General features: G+C 31.6%; 2 protein-coding genes across 4 annotated transcripts; one reads left to right on the forward strand and one right to left on the reverse strand.

The window, feature by feature from the left end:
• Positions 1–249: 249 nt before the first annotated feature.
• Positions 250–26,303, forward strand: Apkc (protein kinase C iota type). 3 transcript variants are annotated; one of them, XM_076325988.1, is made up of 10 exons: positions 250–322; positions 7,077–7,156; positions 10,221–10,438; positions 22,060–22,110; positions 23,020–23,105; positions 24,030–24,315; positions 24,563–25,015; positions 25,375–25,847; positions 25,919–26,034; positions 26,162–26,303. In XM_076325988.1, exons 2-10 carry the CDS (start codon positions 7,101–7,103, stop codon positions 26,247–26,249), a joined length of 1,827 nt encoding a protein of 608 aa, XP_076182103.1. In that variant the 5' UTR covers positions 250–322; positions 7,077–7,100; the 3' UTR covers positions 26,250–26,303. The 3 variants fall into 3 exon arrangements, with proteins under 3 accessions (XP_076182103.1, XP_076182102.1, XP_076182101.1); XM_076325987.1 differs by lacking the exon at positions 250–322 and adding an exon at positions 6,334–6,504; XM_076325986.1 differs by lacking the exons at positions 250–322; positions 7,077–7,156; positions 10,221–10,438 and adding an exon at positions 12,251–14,102.
• On the reverse strand, positions 2,652–5,506 carry Ncm (pre-mRNA-splicing factor nucampholin). The gene is made up of 2 exons (XM_076325989.1): positions 5,276–5,506; positions 2,652–5,001 (listed from the first exon to the last, which is right to left on the reverse strand). The coding sequence occupies exon 2, from the start codon at positions 4,992–4,994 to the stop codon at positions 2,856–2,858; it is 2,139 nt and encodes a 712-aa protein (XP_076182104.1). The 5' UTR covers positions 4,995–5,001; positions 5,276–5,506; the 3' UTR covers positions 2,652–2,855.
• Positions 26,304–26,308: the final 5 nt, after the last annotated feature.

A 26,308-nucleotide genomic window follows, 5' to 3' on the forward strand; every position in this document is an offset into this window, starting at 1 on the left:
GTATGTATAATAAGTACATATATGTATATACATGTATATATATATATACACACATATATATATATATATTTATTTATATGCATGTATGTATATATGATATATGACACGCGCGCGCGCACATACAATCTATATGGACATTACAAATCTTGCTTAGCCGCGCTCGTTTCCGAAAGATGTGGAACGGTGAGCTGCGTATCTATGGATTGTGGCATAGTGTCGGTTGGTCGGACGACGACACAGTGACGGTGGTGGTGGCGACGCGTCGCTCGCGAAAGAAGAGGTGCCCAAAGAGGTAGAATGGAGGCGTTTTGTCGTGAGAAAGGTTCGGAGACACGTTATGGAGCACGTGAGCTTCATAAATGTGGACTCATATTATCAAAATATGTGCTTAATAAATTGAAAGAGACACAGACTTTAACAGCTATTATCCCTACTATACTTTATACTACTAGAAGTATAGAAATGGGTCTCGAATATTTATTCTTCATGGCATCAAATTATAGAGATGTACAACTTCTGAATATTTATTCACTCTTCCGTTTGTCATTGTTTCAATTAGAAGCAAAATTAATATTATGTGAGTGTGAATACCCTGCCACACTTAAAAGAGATTACAAATTGTCTTGCAATCCAACATTAATATCAGTTTATCGATTTACAACTATTATCTGAACCTGTGTAAAGTGTGATCAAAAGTATTGGGATTGTTAAATATATAGAGAAAGTCTATTTACTCAATGCTAATGAAAAAGTTCTATACGTCAAAAAATAAGTTTATCTCTCGTCTTGAAAATTTACTTGTTTCAAATTTGAAAACGACAGTTATTACTTTATCTGATAGAGCTACTGAAATCCAGATTCGATAATGATTTTTCCTGGCACAATTTGGAATGACGAGTATTTATTAGAAAATATAAATGAAATCATGTTACCTATCTATAGGTATGATGTTCAACTACGCAACTGTTGGACCTTTTATTAATTTGCTTCAGAAGCATGTTTCATACTTGATTAAAGGAGTAATGGAACTAAAAGCTTATCAGTAATCCATCATTATTTATAACAAATAGAATGAAAAATTTAGCTTTGCCAAATTGTATCTTCAAACTTATTACAAGGTTTGTCTTCCTAAAAAAAATATTTTTATTTATTGTGCGTATACACATTTAACAGAAACGGAGTTGCTCAAAGGATAGATTAACCTGACTGGGGAGATGCCAGATATAAAAGATATACAATATCCATTTAATTGTATACAAAATGAGAAAGTAAACAAATATATAGTTTCAGGAAATTATAAAGGCGTTTATTCAAAACTTTATGTCTTTTAGCATCTAATCTAGGAAAACCCATTCCTTATGGTATTGGAGTATTTTTTAATGTGTTTTATATTATTACTAATTAAAACAATTAAATATTATTTTAATTTCTAAATATAAATAGGCTGTTACTTCTGATCCTCTAATGACAAATATGAGAATAGAAATAAAGAAAAAGCAACCATTTTTACAAAAGATAATGAAATTATTTTTTCCAAATCAATTTTTGGAAAATAAGGAAGATAAAATTCAATTGAATGAGTATGAGGAAAGAGAATTGTATTGATTATTATAATTAACATTGTAACATTCTAATTTTGTTTAATTTTGTTTATTAAAAAAGGTTTTGTAAATCATATTTTTTATTATACTTTACATTATATACGCATATACCGAGTAAGTAAAATTAAAATTACGAAATAGATATAGGATTATAGTCATTACATGTTTTTTTTCCGCTTTTTCGGCGCAAATATCCCACTGTGCAACGGCCGAGTTTTAATCACGTGATCTTCCCATCAAAATAGCCTACATGCTCTACACCGACATTGATAGAAGCCAATCTATTCCGCATTCATTGTCGAGGGAATTTTAATACATTATGCATATTACACTTTCATTATGGCAGTAATGATTTATTTTGATTTCCTGTATGTAAACGAAAACTTTCTATTTTTTCTTAAGTAAAGTCATATCGTTTTTTAGTAGTTTTTAATCCAATTTTAATATTTATTAAAATAACTGCTACTAATTTTTTTTGCAATTGATCTTTTTATTAAATTATTATTTTTGCTCAAGTACATTATATAGTGGAGTAAAATAATTTTTGATAGAATTACTGCAAATGTTACTTTATACTAGTGTATTTATTCATTTTTATTGGTGTGTAAAAGAATTTTATAGCACAAGGTATTTAAAAAAGTAAATGTAATAATAGAAAATAATTTCTTCAGTAATATTTGATTTTATATTCTCTGAAGATATTTTAATACCTTGCAAAAAAAATATTAATTACAACCACAATGTTCTATTTGTATGATCAAAAATGGTAACCAAATATATTAATACGATTTTTATTGATAGTAATATAGGATAAGATTCTCAAATTTCATTCCTTATGTATAAAATAATATATTCACCATATATAAAGTATTATTTTAATAATTCTTTTAGAATGATGATTTAGTCATTAAAACTCTAATTAAATAGATTCTCATAAGTGATAAAAATATATGTACATGCCATTATATTTTAAATGTATTATCTATATTTGGTAACAAATACAGGAAATATTAATGTATAAAAAATTAAAATAATTGTTGATTAAAATATATTTATTTAAAATAAGAAATATTTGAAGAACTTTACATTATGATAAGTAACACGTACAAATTTATATAATTGTATATATAAAATGCATAATTTACAGCAGGTTTACAAACAAATTTTTCAAAGATACAATTTAGAAAAATAAGAGTAAAAAAGAAAAAATTTAAATTCTTTTTCACATAAGAAATTTTTGTATATAAGTTCTATTTAGATCTTTTTTATTTTACGTTTTTCTTTTTTTTTATGTTTCTGTTTCTTCTGTTTTGCAATCTGTTTTTTTTTTCGTGACTTTTTCTTTTGTTTTATTACTTCTTCATCTGAAGATAAATCAGAATCATCTGAACTTGAGGTACTAGATGACGAAGATGACGATGATGTATTTGAACTGGCAGGAGAGGACTCTTCAGAAATTGAAGCACTTTCATGTTTTTCTTCTATTGTAGGTACTATTGTGGGCTTTGGATGGGATTTTAAATGTTCTCTTAAATCATCTGTAAGCCCACCCAAACCAATGGATGTAAAAAAGTTTATAGCAAAACGAGTATTTTTTGGATCATCTCTAGGAAATAATCCTTCAAATGCTTCTTGAAGTGTAACATCTTTAACACGTTGATTAAGCTTTGATAGTCCCATGTACTCTGAAAGTTCTTGGAATAAGATTTTAATAAATATTCTATTTGAACTTGTTGTGTCTTCTTCAGTTAATTTTATGCAAGATAATACTTCCCATGATATAGAATCAGTAAATAGTAAGTGAGCAAAAAACTTAGATACATTACGTAACTTATTTGTATCTAAACGATGAATTGTATGATACGAATCTCGAAAAATTTGCTCAAATGGTGTAACATACATTTTATTGATAGCGCAAAATCGGCCAGCTAAAAGTCCAAAAAATTTCTCATATGTTCTCATTTCTGCACAACAATCTAAAAACATATGACAAAGTTCAGTTTCTTGACCAGGTTTTAGCTGCATTTTCATAAGTTTATGTGCACATTCTTCAAAATCAAGCGATGAATGTATTGTTAAGTATATTGTTCTTCTAAGAGCTGTTAAGTTTGTTTCTGTGTTATCTACAATTACATCTTCTTTTCCTTCTGTTACAGCAGTGCTACTATCTTCGTCTGAACTTTCCTCTTCATCACCTTCTTCACTTTCTGAACCACTGACATCTGAACCTAATATTTCTTTACTCAACTGCATATATTTGTCCTCATTACTAACATATTCTGCATCAAATTTGAAAACATTTAATATATCTTGAGAATCAGTTGCTTCATCTAATGTAACTAGATGAGTAAACTGATTTTCTTCTTCAACAAGATCAAGTTCTTCTGGAACAGCTTCATGATCTTTAAATCCATCTTTTCGTACTTGAAACATAACTTCAATCATGTATTGAACTCTTTTATCTAATTGTCCTTCATGTAATATGTTTCTTAACATTTCAAATATAGCTTCAATACCTTTCCTAGAAACTTCAGTTAATTTCATACCACATTCTTTTAAAAATGCAATTGCTACTTCAATAGAATCATCTGTTGGTGTTTCTACCAATAACGTTAAAATTTCTAAAGCTAAAATCTCATGCGCCACTCTTTGGTTTACTAAATGTGCTATAAATGTACCAGAAGATATACAGAGAGGTTTATCATTTCTTCTGAAACCACGTTTAAACTGTATTACAAGACGTTTCAATATTAATTCTCCAATATTAGGGAATTTAGAATTAATAATTGCAGTGAGAGCTGCATAAACAGAAGTAAATGTTGGTGATGCTGCTTGAGCTTGAATTATAGACCGAGCAAGCAAACCTCTACCTCTTACAATATTTTCTTTTAAAAGCTCTCGAGTTATAAGACCAATGTTACTAACATTAACTTTGTTAATATAACCATGTATAGATTTCTTTAAGGCTTCCCATGCAATACGTTGATATGCAGCTCCTGATTTATCAGTGATTTCTGCTTGCATCATTCGTAACTTTGCAGGTGGAATGTAAGCACCACCAGTTCTTGAAGTTAATAACTCCACTGTTCGATTTTGTCTTTCTGTTGCTTCATCAGAAACACTTTTTTCTAGTTTTTTCTCCATTTCTCTATCTAAAACTTTACCTTTTTCTTGTTTCCTTTTGTTTTCTTTTTCATGATTTCTTGATCTTCTTATATCTTGTTGTCCATAAGATTGCAAGTCTGTATATGATTCTTCAGAATCATGATTTCTTCTATATTGATCATTTCTTTTACTAACCCTATCATTATGGTAATGTTGATCTCTTGAACTGCGTCTATGATGTTCTCTATCATAATCGTTTCTATCCCTTTTAGAATGTGACCTCTTCATTTTATAGCTGAAATTTAAAAGCAATAATCTTGACTAATTTTTAATAATTTGTATATTTGTCTAATATACAAAAAATAATACTTAAATTTTATAACAAGTTTTTTGTAAGTTTTGTAAACAATTTTAAAAAATACAATTAATATAAAATTTAATTCCTAATTTCTATTTTTACTTGTATAACCAAAGAATTTATGTTTTATATATATTAATTTCTAGTGTCTACTAAATATCTATTTTATATAATTAAAAATGGTAATAATTATAAAAGAATCTTTTCTCACCTTAATAGTCATACGTAACAATAAGGAAGTTTTATCTAGCTTCTTATGCAGAATAACCTAAAAAAGTTATTCATAACTAATTTCGACGTGGATTCGACATTAAGCACAGAAATTAATATTAAATTATTGAAGTGTCACTTTTTATCATTTCATTACTACTTATTACACTGAATTACAATTATTTTTTAAATATTGTATAAACCATTTGATTTCACACGAAACATGAGTGACGTTTACGTACAATGCATACCTATATATAAAATGATATTGTTAAAGGGTTAAAAATATATAACCCTATACAATGTTTTATTGTAATAAATACGTGAGTATTGTTTACAAGTAGTATTTCATATAATTTATTGACAATAGATAGCATAAATTCATCAAATTGTAAATTTTAATTAAATTTAATTATGTAGAAAGTGCAGTTGAATAAAATAATTGAGGATAAAAGCAAAGAATAAATCTGAAAATAATACATAATTGTACAGGAAATCATTTTTTTGGTTACAAATAGATGCAAAAAGTGACTATATACTCAAGATTCGTTTCAAATGTTATATCGAAGTTAATGAAAATAATAAAAATTTATACAAACAATATCCCAATAGTGGGAAGTTTTAAATTATTTTAAAGGAAATTACACATAATGTAATGATTTTCACAAATTGTTTAAGTACATGTAACATAGATAAAGTGTAAATGAATAACTAAACATTTGTAAACGATTAATAACTAAATAATAGTTAAATTAATGGAATAATAATAATACTTAAATGAATTGTAAAATATACAAATTTAGCGTTACATTTAATATTTTTTGCAAACAGAAAATTATTAATTTTTATTATAAGAGAATAATCTTATAATTTGGTATCATATAATGAAGTAAATTAAATAGTAATCAAATTATATTGTATCAAACACAGTACAATACTAATTAAATTCATTTATTTGTTACTACTTTATGAAGAATACATACATATGCGTCATATTACAGAAAGTATACAGTAGAGGGTATATTTTATGAGAGTGTGTGTCTAATAAACATGGCGACTGCCAAGTGACAACGCGTTTTACTGTGTTAAGTACTTCTCAATTTTGTGTTTGTTATTCCCCTATTTCGAATAAGTAGTTTAAAAAGGACGATATTTTATTCTATCAGAGAACTATTTCAAGAATATTTCATCGAACGTAGCAATTAGATCACTTTTGAAAAAATTATTGTGGTGAGTCAGAAATCAACACATGCATCAAAATTAAATAGTATAAATTGGCCTAGATTATAAGTATAATGATTGTTTAAGGCGCCTTAGATATGATAAAACGCTGAACTAATAGATGTCAATTCATTTAAATTAATTTTAATGCTATTGAGGAAATAATCGAAAATGTCTCTTTAAACGAGAATAATCATATTCATATCGTGTAGCTTATGTCAACTTTATACATTTTTATTAGATGTATATTATGTTAGATTTTTATATCATTTTATTCGATTATAAGTGTAGAATAGTACTAATTATAATAAAAGACGTTGTAAATTTTTATTTTTTATTACTTTAAAAAATTGTGATTAAATTATTTTACAGTACAGTACAAAATTTATACTTATGAGGATTTGACTGTAACACTCTTTTTTATAACATAATTTATTATTTTATTAATTACTACTTTTGCTAATGTTTTTTACCTGGATAAATATTTTATGTTTATAAAATGACATTTGTTACAAATATTACAATTTCACAATTAATAGTTTAATTTCATATTACTAATTTATATTGTAATTCTTTTCCAGCAAGAAGAGTCAAATTGAATAAAAATGCCTACACAGACAACAGAGAATGATGATATTCGAGTAAAAATTGTTTATAATGGGTAATATATATAATTGATAGTAATCTGATTTGACTTTCAATAATAATTTGTATTTGATATGAAATTAATATATACTGAATTATTAACTAAAATACTAAAATAAAATAATCAGAAGTTTAATGGTATTAAATATAAAAGCTTTTTATTTTAAATTTTAATAACAATAAGTTCTGAGTAATATTTAACACAGTGGAATCTAGTTATTATAATTACGGATAATGTTATCAATCAACTATCATTACCATAATTAGTTGGTCTCAAAATAATCTATATAAAATTAGTTAAAAATAATCTATCTATTATAATCAAACTTTGCTTATTATTATCAATTGTGAAATAATTTGGGACAAATAATAAGAATTCTTAACAAATTTGCGCTAAATGAACCTTTTTTTCAAAACTTATTTTTAGTTTTAAAACATATCTTTTATCTTTTACACAAGTGCATGGCATTGTAAGCGGTAACATAAAAAAAGAGTATTATGTTAAATTGTGTACAAATGTTATAATAATTATTTGTAATAAATTAAGTTCAATAATGTAAATATTGTCTTCCCTGTGTAATGTTATTTGGTTATTCTTATAAAAAATTGCAAGTCTCAAAGTGATCATAATAAGTGGATTCCAATGTAATATTTTATAAAGTAATACTTTATCATTATTATTTTATATGTAAGTATTATTGTCTAACACATTAAGGTCAGCTAGTGTTTTTAAACTTTGCCTTAGACCAAACAAAATTTTTAATTCTTTTGTTTTAGTAGCCACTATAAAAGAACACTTTTTATTTTATTCTTATACTAAACAAATATAAACTTGTGAAATAACTGTTGTATCTTATTACTAAATTATATAAAGAATTCAGTAATTTTGTTTGTAAAATATTTTTGAAATATTTGTCAATATGTAGTGAAATTTTACATTAATATACATGGTTTCCATATTTTATATGTTGATTGTATCTGACAATTACTTCGAACTATTTTGTTGACTTTTTAATTTAAAAGTTTAAATAAGCCCATTGATGAACTAATAATGAAGAATTGTTTCGGATCTGTTCAATCACAAATATGTATATATAGGTTTTGTGTTTAATGAAATGCACAAATATGTGCACATAGACCATAGTGTGTATAGATTTCAGAATTGTAATCTAGAATTATTAAATTTTATATAAATAACAGTTAAAATTACATTATTTTTTTTCATATAATAAAAAGGAACTATGAGTTATAAGAAACTTGATATGTATTTACATTCTGCTAAATACATTAGATGAAATATCTTTCATTAACAACAAATCATTAATATTTCTGATGATTGAATAATGTTTTTGGAAAAAGAATTACTTGTGTAGGTTTCTTTTCTCATAAAATTACATGGTCTTATCGATAGAGTGGTATAGTTGCTTTCAAAAGATAAGTCCAATAATCTACTATAGGTATGGGTAATCAGGTATCTTGTGGGCAGGTAAACACAGCCATTTATGGGCATTTGATGTTACAGCAAAAAATGACAGGTCGGTATTGTACATACATTCTGTGGCTATTAAAATTTTAAACGTTTGACTATTGCAGTTGATCCTCATACATTATTTCTTGTTGTGACACCAAATTTTCACAGACAGCTGCATTCATCCTTTTGTATGTACATATATTTATACATACATGGGTGTGTTAAAATTGATGATTCAAACTGTAGGTACATATAGTACTTATCAAAATAAGCAAAAAAGTGTTTGTAAACATGGATCTAGAAATTATTAATTTTCAAACATTGAAGGGAACCGTTCTTGAGCATGTACAAACTTCAATAAAGGAAATGTATCAAGGTATGGATAGAAATGGATGATAAATACTTTGGAGACTTGCTAAGGTGAAATAAAATTTTTCTTATAATTTAAAAATTGTTAATTTCTATATCTATGTTTATTAATACTTTTTTCTTATTTTGATAATTACTATATGCACCTAAAGTTTGGTCCATCAAGTTTAGCACATTTTGTAAAAATTATCTTTGAATTATTTTATAGCTTAAGTAGATAAATACAACAAAGGTAATAAATTATTTCAATGATAACAGGTAAAAGAATTATGTTTTAGAAAGAACATAAGTTTTATTACTATATACAGACTTCCTTAATAACATTACTGACTTTAAATAGTATAAATAAGTGTTGTTTAGAAAACTTGAAAGGCACCTAATATAGTGACAGTAGTTTCTTTGTGATTGGAGGAGTACAGAAGATTTGAAAGTCAATTTTACTTTTTTTAATGGACTGTTTAGTTTCTATGGCAGAAATTGATAGAATAATGAATGTTATAAATTTAAAAAAAAGCCAGACTAAATTGTGGAATTCGAATTGGAATAACATGAAAATAGCAATTATCGTATTGTGTATAAAATAATTTAAGAAACAAGTGTATATCTAACAAAGTTAACAAACTATAATAAATTTAAGGAAGTTTGATTAAATGTATTCAAATAAATAGAAATTTCATTATGTTCTTGATTATAATATTAATTAATTTCTTCATTTGACCTAATGAAAATGTATTAGGTTGTTCAATAAGTTTTGTCGTTTTTTCCATTGTAAAAACATACTATGACACTTTAACTTTGAACAACTGTAAATATACAAATGAATCGACAAATCTACATGAAATTTCACACATGTTCATCAAACAGTAGTAAACAATCTTTAGAAAAATAAAACGATGAACCTAATAATTCCATTTGTTATCGAATGATAAAACTTATTGAGCAACCTATTATATTGTAGTTTTATAGAATATCTCTACATAGTTTTGCTGCAAGTAACTTTAGAAATTAAATATCTATGTGAATAAAAATTTATAACTTAGCGTGTTATTTTAATATTCTCTTTTTTTATTCTCTATTCATCATAATTGCATTAAGTAGAATGTTTTGTGTATGGTTTTATTATTTTTTATTATTACTTCACACTGTTACATATAGAAATTTAATATAAAAAATGTATTTTATGATATCAACAATAATTAAAGAAGGAGAAAAACAGTTATAATGGTTTGTTTTACATTAGGGAAGTGCAGATTACATATATTACTCCTGGAATTTCGGTAGACACACTGCGGGAGGAAATGCGTACAATATGTGGATTTGGTGCTGCGGGACCAGATCAATTTACAATGAAGTGGGTTGACGATGAGGGAGATCCATGCAGAATTGCTTCTCAACAGGAACTGGATGAAGCACTACGCCTTTATGAACTGGAAAAGGATACTGAAATAACCATACATGGTAAGTATTTGTTCTAGAAGTACATATGTTCCTAATGCAAATGTATATTTATACATTACTGTGTTGCTGTATGAACACCATCTGGATATTATTTACATTTACCATGTAAATTAACCATCTATATTTTACAAAATGTATAAATATGACATTTTTTAAAGTAAATAAATATTAAAATGTTATTTTTGTTGAGACTGTGAATTCGATAAAATTAAACAGCACTTAGAAAGTGTTTCATAATAAAAAAAGTTTTGGTGAGTTTGTATATGGTAAATAATCACTTGTTAAGAAAAGTATTTTTAAATATTAAAAATTATTTTATGCTAAACTTTATTTTAAAGTGTCATAATAATTTAACGTTTTAAACTATTCGTATATTATTTAAATTATATTTAATATACTCACGCACACACGCACACACATACGCGCGCGCGCGCGCACACACACACACACCAATCGTTATTAGTTCACGCAATCGTAATACTTTTTGCTTCAATAAATTTCATAAATAGAAATTGTTACAATAGTTAATTTTATTTTTTTATTAGTGTGCAATTTTTTAAATTGAAAAACATTTTTGTCTTAATAGTTAGATGTTTAAAAATTAAAGTATATATTTATGATGTGTACAATTATTAAAAATGTGTCAAAGGATTTTAAAATAATTAATCATATTTTTTAATATTTAATTAATATATGATGAAATTTTTTATTTAATTACAATTGCATCGAGTCTTTCATATTTTATTAAAGAGTTTTGCATATAGTAACAAGATTAAAGTATATATTATTTCTTTTAAGAATGTTAAACATTTTATGATATTTTGTTGCTTGAATAGTAGAGCAATATCTAGTTATGAACAAAGTGATTACCTAATTTAGTTTTAATTTATAATATTATATATACCATCAGTTTGAAAACACCCTGTATATATTATATTAACACGAGAGGGGTTGATTATACATAAAAAAAAAAAATCGGAAATGTAGAAAGACATGTTTTCGTACGGAGCTTCATTTTTGAATAAATCGATGTGCAAAAATTTGCGAAGTACGTGTACACTGGACTGTGTTATATACTAGTCTTTCTTGGATTTCAACTTATGAACAGTACCAATGTCATGGCTTGTTATCATATCCAATTCGAAAAGTAATTTTATATCAATGTTTATCCTTTAGTATTTAAAGTAAGAAATTGGAATAGCAATTCGAATAGTACGGTGATATCCTTTAGACGTAGGCATGAGTGACATTATATGTAAGTGCGCGTGTACTTTATGAATATTTAACATCAAATTTATTTGGAAACGAAGTCTCGAATGAAAAAATGTTACTCCACATTTTCGATTTATTTTTTCATATAGATTCACCCCTTTTCGAGTTGTATCACCATTTCGAAAATACTTTGTATATATATATATATATATATACATTTTACGCAGAAATACATTTTATGTCTCCCAATTTTGTAAATGATGTATTATATAAACAATTGTAAACGTATATCTTATACAATATTGAATAAAGTTATTCATTAAATTCTGATTTAATCATATATCGTAAGAATAAGTAACAAGTTTACTTCTTAGCATCATTTTTCATTGTACCTGTTCCACGAGTATATCGAACTAATTATAAGCGTCAGATGTAATTTTCAAAAGACATAACTATATGGAACACCTTCACAGATCTTCAGTTCGTGCGATTATTCAAATGTATCTTGCAATATTTTGCCCGTTTACGCTTAACTACATCTCACCCACATACATGATTACACCATCAACCGTGTTTATTAATCGTGAGCAGAGAGGAAAAATCAAACACGCGAATAGAAAACAATAAATGAAGCTCTTAGAATTAAAACGATGAAGAATAAAAACGTACAGGAACATATTTAAGGGGAGTAAAATAAAAATGTTGAATGAATATAAAAGAGGCGCGAAAATCTAAGAGAAAGTGAATGGAAGCGAAGGAGAAATGATAAAGGAAGAAAGAAAGGACGGGCGAAAGGAACGAAGAGAGTTAATAGAGTAAGAGGATATGGGAGGTCGTATCAAGTAAGAAGAACAGAAGACGGATGAAAGTGTGGGTGGGTGTAAAGAAAGACGAGAAAGAGATAGAAAGGAAGGGAAAAGAGTCGGGTGGTTTGTTACAGAGAAATCAGTTCTGTTTTCGGTGTGCCTTTATCCTAGCGTTTGCGCATTTCGTGGAGTAAAGCGCGTCGGGCGGCGACGGTAGTTAACGAATCCCGCGGTAGCAGTCGATATTCTTACGCGGACCGATTAGCCACGAAGTTTTCTCACGGGAATAGATCCTGGAACACCGTTACAGCCGTCAACGCGCAGGAAGAAAATAATTCAGCGTCTCGTTGTAAAAGAAAAGCCTCGATCGCGAAAAACGGTGACCGTTATTGGCTGTAATGTTCGCCAAACGATAACACCGTTCGGTGAGGAATCTTACGGTAGTCGGTTTCAATGGTTGCGATTCATGTCGAGAGATTGTGACAGCGTACCTTTAACAATAGCTGTTGTCACTCGAGAGGTTGCAAAAGTGGCGATAAACCAGCATCGATCGCGCTGACTCGTCGCATTCTCAGCCGGGCTCCTGCAAGAGGTCGGCCACGGTAGAAGGGACGAGGATAGAGGACAGCGAGGTGAAAGAAAGAGAGGAAGGGAAAGATAACGAGGCGGAAAGAGAGAGATTGAGAGAGCGTGCGCACGTACCATAGGAAGGAAAGTAGGGAAAACTTGGGGTGGGAGTTAGAGGGTGATAGCGAGCAAAAGACGGGAGCCAGTGGTGTACGGCTGTTGGCGGACGATATTAGGCAGCTAGGATTGAGGAAGGTGAGATAAATACGGCTAAATTCGTTTTGAGATGGCGTGGGGTTACTGGAGCGCAACTTTAGTTAGCGATCGGGGTCGGTCACCCCGTCGTGAAAAGGATAAACAACAGCATCAGAGTTTGCATCAGCAACAACAGCAACAACAACAATTTCATCAGTCCGAATCGGGAGTTACGCAGGGGCTGTACGGTGTACAGCAGGTACAAGGTGAGCTGGGTGTCAGCTCCTCCTCTGTCGGTAGTGGGCCCGGTGCTGGTGCCGGTGTCGGTGCGGCTGGTGCCGCAGTGGAGGAACCACCCTGCAGTATGATGATACAGGGTGGTTCCTTCTATTCTTATTCCGCGGCTACCGCCGCCGCCGCCGCGGCTGCTGTTGGGTGTAGGATTCCTCCTGCCGTCGAGGGACCCTCCACTTCCTCTACGGGCATTCAAGTTTTACCGAGGGATCGGCCAATTAAATCGAGCACCAGCACTTATCCACCGTCTCCGAGCAGCGACTCGGCCGAGTACGAGCAACCGATCGCCGGACTTCGCAGCGAATGTTCTCCCAATAACAGCCCTCGCGACGATATATTCGTTCAAGCTGGATCATCGTCCAGAATGAAACACCTCTGCGATAAAGGAATCGACGAAACGTCCGACGTCGACGTCGACGAAGTCGTTACGACGGAGGTCATGTACGCTACGAGTAATCGAGTTATAGGGACTAGTACGTGTCGTGTACATGGACCGTGTAATCCACCATCGGATGCTGCTGTTCCTTTGCCCTCTCTGATAGACGATACCACTGGACCCCCGCAATTTTGGTTCAACGACATCACCTGGGGTAGGTTTTCACACGCACGTGTCTTCATTAACTTGGTCACTTGGTTACTACTCGAATTGTAACGGAAGCACGGTTTATCGGATCTTTACTTTTTCCGTTTTCGGCTACTGTTTTCGTTTAATATTGCACGACGCTCACTCCGTTATCGTCTTCAATGTGTTCATCGCTGGAATACCATAATCTTGATTTAACCTGTCGATTCGGGTTGTCGGATGGAATTGCAAAATATTGATCGCGAAGAACGTCGTGTGTTTTTTAGACCGCGGTGTGCTAACATGTGCGCTTATCTAATCATCTTTACATACCAAGTCCCGTATTTTATGGTTTTCAATGAATTTCTGCAACTTACGAGCACTGTTTTCGGTTTCCCTTGTGTTTGCCTGAAATTGTTTAGTTTTCGAAAACGTTGATTTGCTTTTGCAACTAAAATTTCGTGCATTCTTTGAAGTCCGTTCTAATGTTTCCTATCGCTAGGAACGCGAAGGAACGCGTACGTGCAATTTCTGGAAAAGATACGAAGGACGAATTATAATTATGATTATTTCTGTTTTAACAAATTTCGTTTCACGGTTAATTACCGAAACAATATAGTAATTCGATGATTCAATAATTTTAATGCCCATTTAATGACACGGTGGATAATATACGAGTAAAATAATTGAGCTGTTATAAAGTGCCTGAGCTATTGTTATTACGCTATTCAATTTTCCTTTAATTACGTACATACACGCGTAGCGAGCAAAAGTTTGGGGTATTTTTATTTTTATAAATTATTATCGCTTGAAAACGATGCGATGTTCTACTTAACATTTCTTTTCTTATTGCAAAGGTCATAATGATCGTTTTGACGAATATAACTGGTGAATAATAGAACGTATGAAACGGGAGAACCACACGAAGTGGCATAATAAGCTGCTATTGTGCAACGAATCAAGATTCCTTGTTCGTCTTCGTTTGATCATAGCGGTCACTAGGGCATAATTATCACTTCGTGATTGCATTAATTCGTGATAAACAATATGTATAGCAATATTTGCTACCGTAACAATTTTCATAAGAGTTTAAACGAAACGTGTTAACAAATGCAACGGAATAGTTTACGTATCAGCAATTGGAGTGCTTAAGTTATTCACCAAGTATCGAAGTGTGGTTTCGTTATGATATATATTTTTATTATGAATTTCAGTTTGCTGAAATTCTGGAAAATGATTAAAATATCAGTGGTGTAAAAAAGTATCTTCTAAAATGTTGAACATCTTACTGAGAAATAAAGTGTGGGTAATGCTTCAATCATTTCGAGAAGAGTATGCTTTTTCCCATTTTGAGTAAATGATCTTTCCATTCGTTATATCAATATGTAATATCATACGTAATATTAATAATATACAGGACGTGATTCGAGTTATAAGAAAAATACCGTGGCTTATTAATGCTTCTCTAATCGATACAATGATAATAAATACGGGGTGTATCGTTAAATTTAGGAACATTTGGAAATGCATACGAAATCGAGGACATAATATCGTAATTGTGCATTAAATCTCTATTAATAATAATTCTAAATTAAAGATACAATATATAGAGAGTTTTGCAACGAGAGCTACATTCCGACGAGTATGATTCAATATGCAAACATAAATTGATAACGCGGAAGAAATTTTGTTGTATGGGAAAAGTTTTAGAGAAAATCGATTTTGAAAATACGTGGTGTATGCGCGCGCCTGACTGGCTGAGTCATAATTTCACGAATCTCTCGACAGGTTTTTCTTGTATTTGTACGCGAAGTATGCAAAGTTAACGACAAAAGAGGCACTTTTGGTTATAAATTATTAATTCTCTCTCTCTCTCTATATATATATAAATTTTTCGTTCGAGTCTTTTTCTCCGAGAAAGTCGAATACGCTTCTGATGTGCTTACGTGCACCGCGTACACAAGTAGAGATTCTTTTTGTTCAAGAAAATATAATTTAACCTTTGTTTTCGTTCATGTTAATTTCTGGCCCGTTGGGAATATTGTAAAATTAAACACGTATTAAGTTTCGGTATTATTATTATTAATTAGTTTACAGAAACAGAGGACTAGAATTTGTTCACTACGTAAGCATTACCCAAGAGAGTTATACGTATCCCTCGTTTCGGAACCGTAGTCTTTTCATGGTTTGCGTGCCGAATGACCACTGAAAAGCTACTCGCGTTTTCCCCATGATTTGTGTCTCGACGGTGTGTCATGCTTACCTGTCGTTCGAATTAAGAGTGGTTGCACTGTCGGACCAAAACCAACGCCGGAGACATCGCTGACGAGTTGGTCGGTCACCTTATTTCTCCACTGAGATTTTCATTAGTTTTGAACAGTATCTCCGAGCAATCTGTCCCTGTTCGTTCTACTATCCTACCTTCGGCCAGACTGAGACCTTACCGCCCACTCCGTTGGTTTCCGATGCAAAGATAATTCCCACCCTTCTCTGCGAGAAATAAAGACAGAGGGTATAGGGGTAACAATCCGAATACCTAACCGCGGTCCATGGAGCGTAGTAGATGGTCGAGTAACTACGCTCGGTTAATTAACCAAACGGTTAGTTTGGACGCGGATAGGATATATGAACAAAAATCTGTAAAACGTAAGAGTGTATGTCCACAAGAATTGTTTTACCTAGTTGAAACGCAGCCTAAGGAAGACAGACTTTCGTAATACACGTTACGAAAAATAATATCTTTCATTCAAGTTACTACGATTATTACTTTTACGAGTAATTATACCGGAATATTTTTTAAAAATATTTTTTAATTTTGATACAAATTTGAATATTTTTCGACAGGCAAACCAATCTCAGAACCATTCAGATTTTAACTTACAAAAGAGGAACGTAATTATTACGTTCATAATTGTATAATCAATATCTTGTAAGAAACAATTTTTCACTGGGTAACATTTTAATTTGCCGAATTTGGAAGTGATTTGAATAACGTATAAATTGAGATGGTCCAAATAAGATCATATTTGAACTAATTTTTATCGGTAGCATTCATAAAGATATACAAAGACGTAAAAAAAGAAAATAAATTTCCTTCATAAAAAATTACTATTTTTTTCAGATAATTGAACGTACAAATATTCATAATAAAATTTGAATTCTACCTTTTTCACTCATCGCTTCGAGAAGAATAATTTCTTTTCCAGTTGCATCATTTATCTTGGGACACTCTGCAGAATTGTATAAAAAACTAGCGAAAAGCTTAAGAGGCCTCGAGCCAACGTAAAAGCAAATTAGTTTCAAAATTTTTACACAGTTTATGCTATTTTCACGGTAGTATTTTAAGCAATTACCCGAATGCCCCAGTACTTAAACCGAGCGCTTCTCGGCTTGAGTTTCCAGCTACTCGAATGTGTCGAGTGCTCGAGCAGCTTTAACGTTTTCTCTACTGAACTGTTACCTTGTGCCTACTATATGTGCTCGATATATTCGTTGATCATTTCAACACACCTTTCAATGCGGTTTCTTCAGAGAATGTCAGTCTTTCAAACGTCCCACATGTTGTAACGATATAACGAGTCGAGTCGCTGAGGCGAGTAGACGTATTTGCAAGCGTTTTTAAATCGTCTAATTTTCCTTTTACATTAACTTGTACGAAGTGAGTCAATAACATATGCCATCTCCAATAACTTTGTTACTTTTAGGAAAAAACTGTTTCGTATGAAAATATGTTGAAATTTGTTCAAACGGAAGTTTTCGTGCTGAGAGTTATCCGAAAGTCGATATATCATACGTAGTTGAATTTGTTTTTTTAGTTAGCTACGATACCGCGGCGATAAAAATGTGTTCTATTTCAAAAAATTGCCGATGACCTTGAAATCTCGCAAAATGTGACGTTAGCATGTTCATTGGAAGACGTGTTTTTCTTCAGGAACGGGTGATAATTTTTTAATTTAAATTTGACATAGAAGAGAGCTGAAAAAATACGAGTCTCGGAAAGTAAATAAATCCCCATCGTAAAGCCAACAATAGCGTAACAGTAAACGCGTAGTAGGTGAAGTAAATCTACCTCCACTAACGTGAGGGTCGAACGCAAAGAGGTAAATTTTCCTCCTCCGTCAAAAAAGAATTTTGTTTATCATAATATTTTCTTCTTCGAAACGAACAATGTTTCGATGTTTTGTTTTGTTTACGAAGATTGAAAACCGATAAGAAGAGGAAAAGTTTGTAAGATGGATGATGGTACTAGCTAGGACATTGGGATGTACAATGTACAAAGAGGCAAAGAGAGAAAATGGGGGAGAGGAGCGTTGAATCGACAGGAGAAATTAAAGAAAGGGAAAGGGAACAGATTAACGAGAGGATACTGGGTGGAAATAAGGGAGAGTATAGAGGTTAAATGAGAGAGGTGGAAAGGAAAAGAGTTTTCGTAGAGGGTTCTTGGCGATGGAAGTAGAGCGGAGAAGGTAGGTGGGGGAAGAAATAGGGGATAAGGAAGTATAAGGACAGGAAGAGAGGAACAAAATAAGAACGACAAAGTATAACAGACGGTATAAGGAGATAATAACGGTGAAGATCTCGAGGTATGTGAAGGAAAAGAAAAGGTGGGTACGGATGTACTGCAAAATTCAGGGTAGCAAATTGAACGAAGGAAAAGGATATTGGTTGGGCAATGTATGAAGAATGAGGGGCTGCGGGAGGAATTAAGAGTATACTGGACGAAAGAGAAACAGGAGGAGAATAGACGTGAGAGCTGGGAAAGAGGAGTGATTAGGAGGGACAAGTGATTACGGAATATAGAAAAAGGACTGAAGGTGGGGTAGAGATAAATTAAAATAGGAAAGGGTTAAGTAGAATACTTTCAATTTGCGAGGGAGATGTATACGAATATCGATAACTTTTATTAATTGTTCTGTTGATCGATATGTCATCATTCAACGTTTAAGTCGAAGTTTCACGTTGTACACTCATTATGGTGTATATATTTATGTTTTCTTTATAATCTGTAAATATCTTTGGAAATTTCGGGAAATTATTTGTATCCCTCCCTGATCTTAACGTAATTTAATTTTAACGATCGTATGAAAATCAGAACTTTTTATACGGCACATCCTTGGTACCTACAGCGATTCAAGTGCATACTTGGCAAAAAATCCTAGTCCAGATTTGTTCGACTTGAATATTCAAATTGAGCCGGGTATTTGAATATTTCCAATAGCTTCAAGAAATCCTATATTCTATTTTTGTTCAAATAATTTGAACAGCTTAATTATATAAGCACCAAAATATTCAATTCGCTCGAATACCTCGATCAACTTAATAATATTCGGTCCGTTCCAATAATTCGGGGAATTCGAACAAGGATTCCATCCGTTTGAATATTTCGAATAACTCGAAGAAAATTGATCGATTGAACAATCTGAAGACGAATTGTTTGAATTCGATTGGAGCGTTTGAAGAGGCCGACGATTTTTCCGGGCTACTATTCGCTGCTTTACTCGAATATTCTCCAACTCGAGTACCCGGCTCGACTCGATGAATTGATTTTTCGCGTGGTCTGAATTTTCAACACTCGAACGTGATCGAGTATTCGAGCGACTCTAATAAATGTGAGTGCAAAATTGCTAAAAATATGTCGATGTTAAGTAGAGTAGAGCGTAAGAATTTATACTTCAGCCGATAGTTTCGAACGATCGATTGCTCGCTCGCGAGTGAAATGTAAAGGCGTAGATTGAAAACAACATTGCAGCTACTCGTGTCCACCAAGCTTGGCCGATAAGCGATAACACGATCGCATCAATTGAATTCAATGTTATTCCTTATCGGGTCGCGTTTTATGATCAAGTTACGGAATAAAAGTAACAGTACAGAATATACTTGCGGCAGGCGACGACTTTCAAAAATAGATTGTTATCTGTACATATTGGTAGACGTGAGTACCTAAACTCGCTGGCGGTGCTTTTTTACCTTCCAGTTGCTCACCATTATCCATGCTGTGTTAAGAGGATACCAGAACGTTATGATAACGTTATATGTGATACATGATTTTTGTTAGTAATCATATTTACTTCAATACAATATACAAATCTAATATTAAACATTTTAACCGGTGTAACGATGCTTTTCACTCTAGAAGTTTATATTTTAAAGCATATAAATGTATTTGTAGTAATGAAAATATATTTACGTAAATTTACTTGTACATGTGAATGGAAGTATCAATTTCATATGTATGTACACAGTTGTTACACGAGGTGAAATGTTTAATTCTGTCATCTAAATAAAGACCGTTGGGAAAATAGAAAAATTTATGAGAATCCAAAAATAATTCTAAAATATAAATGTTTAGAATAAATGTAATAATAATTATTTTACGGGGAGATAAGATAGGTTAAAAATGTTTTCACAAGTTTTTAAGATTCTTTCTTCTTTCATTGAAATTATTACACATTATTTGAGGTGAAGCTTCTATAAATATTACAGACTAACAATAAAATAATTCATTTTGCTTACATTGTTAGTAATTTTACATTGAATTAAGTGAGAAGCTTTGATTTTTGTTTTACTTGACAAGAATATATCTTTTTTTAAATAAAGCAATAATTATTATTATAATAAAAAAGAAATAAAAATGTTAATAATTTTAACGTTATAACACAAGAATAATAATTAAGGCATTAATAAATTGGTTATCGTAATGTTACATCGTGAAAAGAGTAGATCTTAGACTGATTATCATGAAGATGCCCATTTTGATGGAATATTCATGAGATATTCTTTTCGTGCCTTGAAGCTAAATTCTTGATCATCCAGAGAACACTACAGTAAATTAGGGGCTGGAAATGTAATTAGTAAAGTACATTAAACTATATTTGCCAATGTGGTTGTTTTTATTTATTTTTAAAATATATATGTAACATGCGTTTAATAAACTAAAGAATATCAGTGTGCCAGTTTTGTCTCAAGTGAATTTGAGACATCAAAAATTTATTCCAACACCAATTACAATTCATTTGAGACCAATTAAAGTTCATTTTTAAAAGCAGAGTCATTATTATAATTTGAGCGAGTGAATACGTTTATTCATTTATTAACATTGACCAATATATAAAAAAAAAAATTATGTTCAATGGCGTTTCTCAAAGTGTATCAGAGACTTTGAATTTTTTAAATGGTTACTGCTCATTTTTTAATTACTGTGATGAAGCTGATAAAAAATGAATACAATGGTCTATAACAAAATTAACTTGAAGTGACTTAAATGTGACACAATAAACGATAAACGGAAGGAACTAACCATAATTAATAATTCTAATTGTAATCGTTCTACGAGTACAAAAGTTAACAGAAACAGTGCACGATTTAACGATGAAAGTCATTACATGGTCACTTTGTCCTAATTCATTGAATTCGTCTTTTTATCACGACATGAACAAAAATAGACGGTGACATTAAAAAAATTCAACGTCACCTTGATATTTTGGTACAAGACAAGAGAAATGTGATCGTATGCAATATATTTCATATAAAACGATTTTTTTCTAAAATCAATAAATAACAACTTATTCTAGATGGCAAGTGTGATCAATTCACCGTACATAAAAATTAACGAAAATCCTAGCAGGTCTTTAGAAACCACGAAAGCAAGTAAAATATTTCCTACGAACTTTATCGTCTTAATGATTAATTTGAAAAAAAAAGGATAGATCAGCGATTCTATCTCCAAGGTTACCGTATTAAATTGTTTTAGTATTGTAATTGCGTGATTACAGTATAATCGGTACACAATCATGATATTATCTCAGTATTGGATACTACTCGTATTTTAACTGCTATAAAAATTATAAATTTTCGTTGAGCTCTTTCGAAGAGCAATAGAAAATTTAGTTTCATTCGAAGTATTCTGTGAACCATTGTACGTGAATACTTCTCTCGTTGTTATCGAAACATGATTTTTACATGGAAAACTATCTGTTTTGTTACAGTTTTTCCTAACGTGCCGCCTGCACCTGGAATGCCATGTCAGGGAGAAGACAGTGAGTTTTTCGTCGCAATAACATTACAAATTTTTAACATGTTTCTGCTTAGTATTTGTCAACGCACAAACACGTGTACACACACATACACGCACAAAATATACATATATACTAGCCAGCGAGTTATACGATTAACAATAAGTTACAAGTTTATTACGAAAAGGTACGAATAGTCTGGCTGATCGATTTACTTAAACGATTACGATTATCTTTGGTGTATCGTTTATTTTTCTTTTATCGACGCTTCCTTCTCTTCTTTTAATGTTATTGCCGCATTAAGATTGAGTAGAATTTATTTTATTCAATTTCTCATGGAACATCGACGATTTTTGATTCATTTACATTAATTTCATCATTTACATACGAATACATATCGATACATAATACGGTATAATGGAAAGTACACGTTACGAGTTTACCGGTCGCAAACTATGGTAAATTTCTGTTTTAAACGTCGCGCGTTCCCAATCAAGATGTTCTTATCGTGTTTACAAATTCTCTAACTTACTTGTTTCGCCCTTGTCAAGATTATTGGATAGTTTTGACGGTCCGAAGTATGGAGCGACTCAGCCCAATTGCAGTTTTACTGCAAATCCTTCAGTGCGGTATTCGAACCGGGAATATACTCATATATTATCTTATACCTTGAAAAAAAAATACGTCACGAAAGAATATCCGCTTCAATCGTTGAAAATTTCAAAAAGACACACATTTCTTATTGTAATTATATACGGGACTAGTAGTAAAAGCATGCCAATGTTTATGATAATTCGATGTACAATATCGACGCTTTCGCGCTCGATTATCTTAAAAATTACATTCCGGAAAGAACGAAGACATCGAGGCAGACATTCAAGACAGATTTCTCTCTCTTCTTTTGTGATATTTATGTTTTTTCATTTTCCAAAGGAAGCATCTACAGACGCGGCGCACGTAGATGGAGGAAGCTGTACCGAGTGAATGGTCATATATTTCAAGCGAAACGTTTCAATCGGGTAAGCATCATATTTCATTCAATTACCAGTTCTGCTTGCTTTTATAGCTTTGCCATTTTTAATATAATTTCATACGTTTTTTCCCATCGTGCACGATCGGTACCTGTTACACACCACATTCTAGAAACAACATTCTGTGTTGAATAGATTAATTCCTGATAAAAGGGAACTTGCTGGCTAGTGGTCTCCAGAAATCATTCTGTAATTACCGAGTATCCAGTTTCAATACTAATCTTTCTTCATTCGAACTACAGGAGAATGAGAATGGTGTGAGTCGGTATTGTCACATTTTGAGAAATTACTACTCGAAGAAACATGGTCTTTGATAAGAAAAAGTTTGAATGGAGGAATGCAGACGTACAAGAATAGAAAAGAGAGAGTAGAATAAAAGGAAGGATGTATTATGGTTAATATAAAGAAATAATAACGAAAGAATTTTTTAAGTATTTGAAGAAAGGAAAAAACAAAGGAGAAACGATGAGGATTTAATAGATTTAGATCGAGGAACAAAATGATAAAAAGAAGACATTGGAAGAAGAAAGAAGAAAGGACGTGTAAAATTTGCAAAGTGGAAGAATATTCGTGAGCACGTATGGAATGTAAATGTATACATGTGAAGGAATGGGTTGAAAGAATTGAAAAGGTAATGGATGATTCAAGGGTAGAAGAAAAACAGAGGAGACAGTAGGATTTAGTTAGAAATAAATTAGTAGCGGTTGTAATTATAAAGAAGTAAATTATTTATAACCCGATAACAATTACATATTAAATTACGTAGAATGGTTATCAATACGGAGGTAGTTCAATTTTTCAATTTTATTTTGACTTACACCATTCTCATTCTGAAGAACTCCCTCGATACCTGGTGCTCTGTTTAAAGTATATCGGTTGTTTTATTTATCAATATTTCTTTAATTTTCACAGCGAGCGTTTTGCGCCTTCTGCCAGGATCGGATTTGGGGACTAGGACGACAGGGGTTCAAGTGCATTCAGTGCAAGTTACTCGTTCACAAGAAATGCCACAAAGTGGTGCGCATGCCATGCTTGAACACGCAACAGCAACAACAACAACAGATTCCAAGCGCAGAATCGCAGACGATCGACAGGAACGGCGATCAACAACAGCTTGAGTCTGTTCAGTGCAGCCCGGTAACTCATCTCGAAGATGAGATTTCAGAGTCGCCGATTATTGAGGAGCATTCACGCAATCGTAAGGATACTTTTAATAATTTGGCTTCGTCCTGGTTGTTACAATTCTTGGTCTAGACGTTCAAACAGAAATTGAATGTCTGCTTAAAAGTATCTAAGAATTTACAAATGAGATTTTATAAAGTGACAAATTAGTACGAGTACAAAATGTTTTTTTATATAAGTAGATTAAGTTACATTATTCAAAAATTATTATTAAATAGAGGAGTTAGTTTAGCATTTGCTTACAGGATGTTGTATGTTTCTAGGAACCGGAAGTGAAGAAAGGGAGGAATTACCGTTGGATACGTTAAACGATGCGGATAATTCGAATGATATGCAGAGGCAATATTCATTAAATGATTTTGAACTGATTAGGGTAATCGGTCGTGGTTCCTACGCGAAAGTTTTGATGGTAGAACTGAAGCGTACAAAAAGGATTTATGCTATGAAAGTGATTAAGAAAGCTTTGGTAACGGATGATGAGGACATTGATTGGGTTCAGACAGAAAAACACGTCTTCGAAACTGCTTCGAATCATCCTTTTCTTGTGGGGCTACATTCATGTTTTCAAACGCCTTCCCGTCTATTCTTCGTGATCGAGTTCGTACGCGGCGGTGATCTTATGTTTCATATGCAGAGACAACGTCGACTTCCAGAAGAACATGCTCGGTTCTATGCAGCTGAAATTAGCCTCGCCTTAAACTTTTTACACGAGAAAGGTAAAAGAGAAAATCTTCTATTACTTTTCGAACGAATAAAGAGAAATTTTGTTTAGAAATGAGTAATAAATGTTGATATTTATTATACATTGATATTCGATAAAGTTTGTGGAAAGATTCTGTCATTTATTTCATTGACTTGTTAAAACGTTGCAACATGAAAAAATAACGTAAAATAAATACAAGCCATAATATCACCATAAACGATCACGTAATTTAAAAAAAATTTTTTGTTCTCCTTATAATTTTATATTATTTTTAAAAGTTGCCGATTAAAATATATCTAACATATATGCTTTTATTGTGCAATTCAAAAATCAATATAAATACATAAATTAGTTTATGATTTTTGTATGCAGGTATCATATATAGAGACTTAAAATTAGACAACGTACTACTTGATCATGAAGGACACGTTAAATTGACTGATTATGGAATGTGCAAAGAAGGTGTTAGAGAGGGCGATACAACTGCCACGTTTTGTGGCACTCCAAATTATATTGCGCCTGAAATATTACGCGGTGAAGATTATAGTTTTTCTGTAGATTGGTGGGCACTTGGAGTACTGCTGTATGAAATGCTTGCAGGTCGCAGCCCATTTGATATTGCGGGCGCGTCAGAAAATCCCGATCAGAATACCGAAGATTATTTGTTTCAAGTTATTTTACAGAAGACGATTCGTATACCAAGGTCATTATCAGTTAAAGCTGCTTCTGTCCTTAAAGGTTTTCTTTGCAAAGATCCTAATGAAAGATTAGGATGTGGTAAAAGGCCAACTGCTTTCCTTGATATTGTTGCACATCCTTTCTTCAAAGCAATTGATTGGGAAATGGTAATTATCATTGTACACAAAGTATTAGAATAGTGTACTGTATACATTAACTATTATAATTACGTTTGCAGTTGGAACAAAAACAAGTTACACCACCGTATAAACCACGTTTAGATTCTGATCGTGACCTAGCTAATTTCCCACCAGAATTTACAGACGAACCAGTACATTTAACGCCGGATGATCCGTAAGTTTCATAAATTTGATACTACATCATAATATATTTAATGAAAACGATAAATAAATTTAGTAAACAAATGTTCCGTCTAAAAAAAATGTATGCTGCATTACGTACTAAATTAAATATTTTACAGGAGGGTGATTGACAAAATCGATCAAAGCGAATTCGAAGGCTTCGAATATGTGAACCCATTACTTATGTCTCTGGAAGACTGCGTGTGACAAGAACCGCTTGTTATTGTGCAACGTCACAATCAAAATAAACAACAGTTGCAACAGTG

The sequence above is a fragment of the Ptiloglossa arizonensis genome, chromosome 13, assembly GCF_051014685.1.
Source record: "Ptiloglossa arizonensis isolate GNS036 chromosome 13, iyPtiAriz1_principal, whole genome shotgun sequence".
NCBI lineage: Eukaryota > Metazoa > Arthropoda > Insecta > Hymenoptera > Colletidae > Ptiloglossa > Ptiloglossa arizonensis.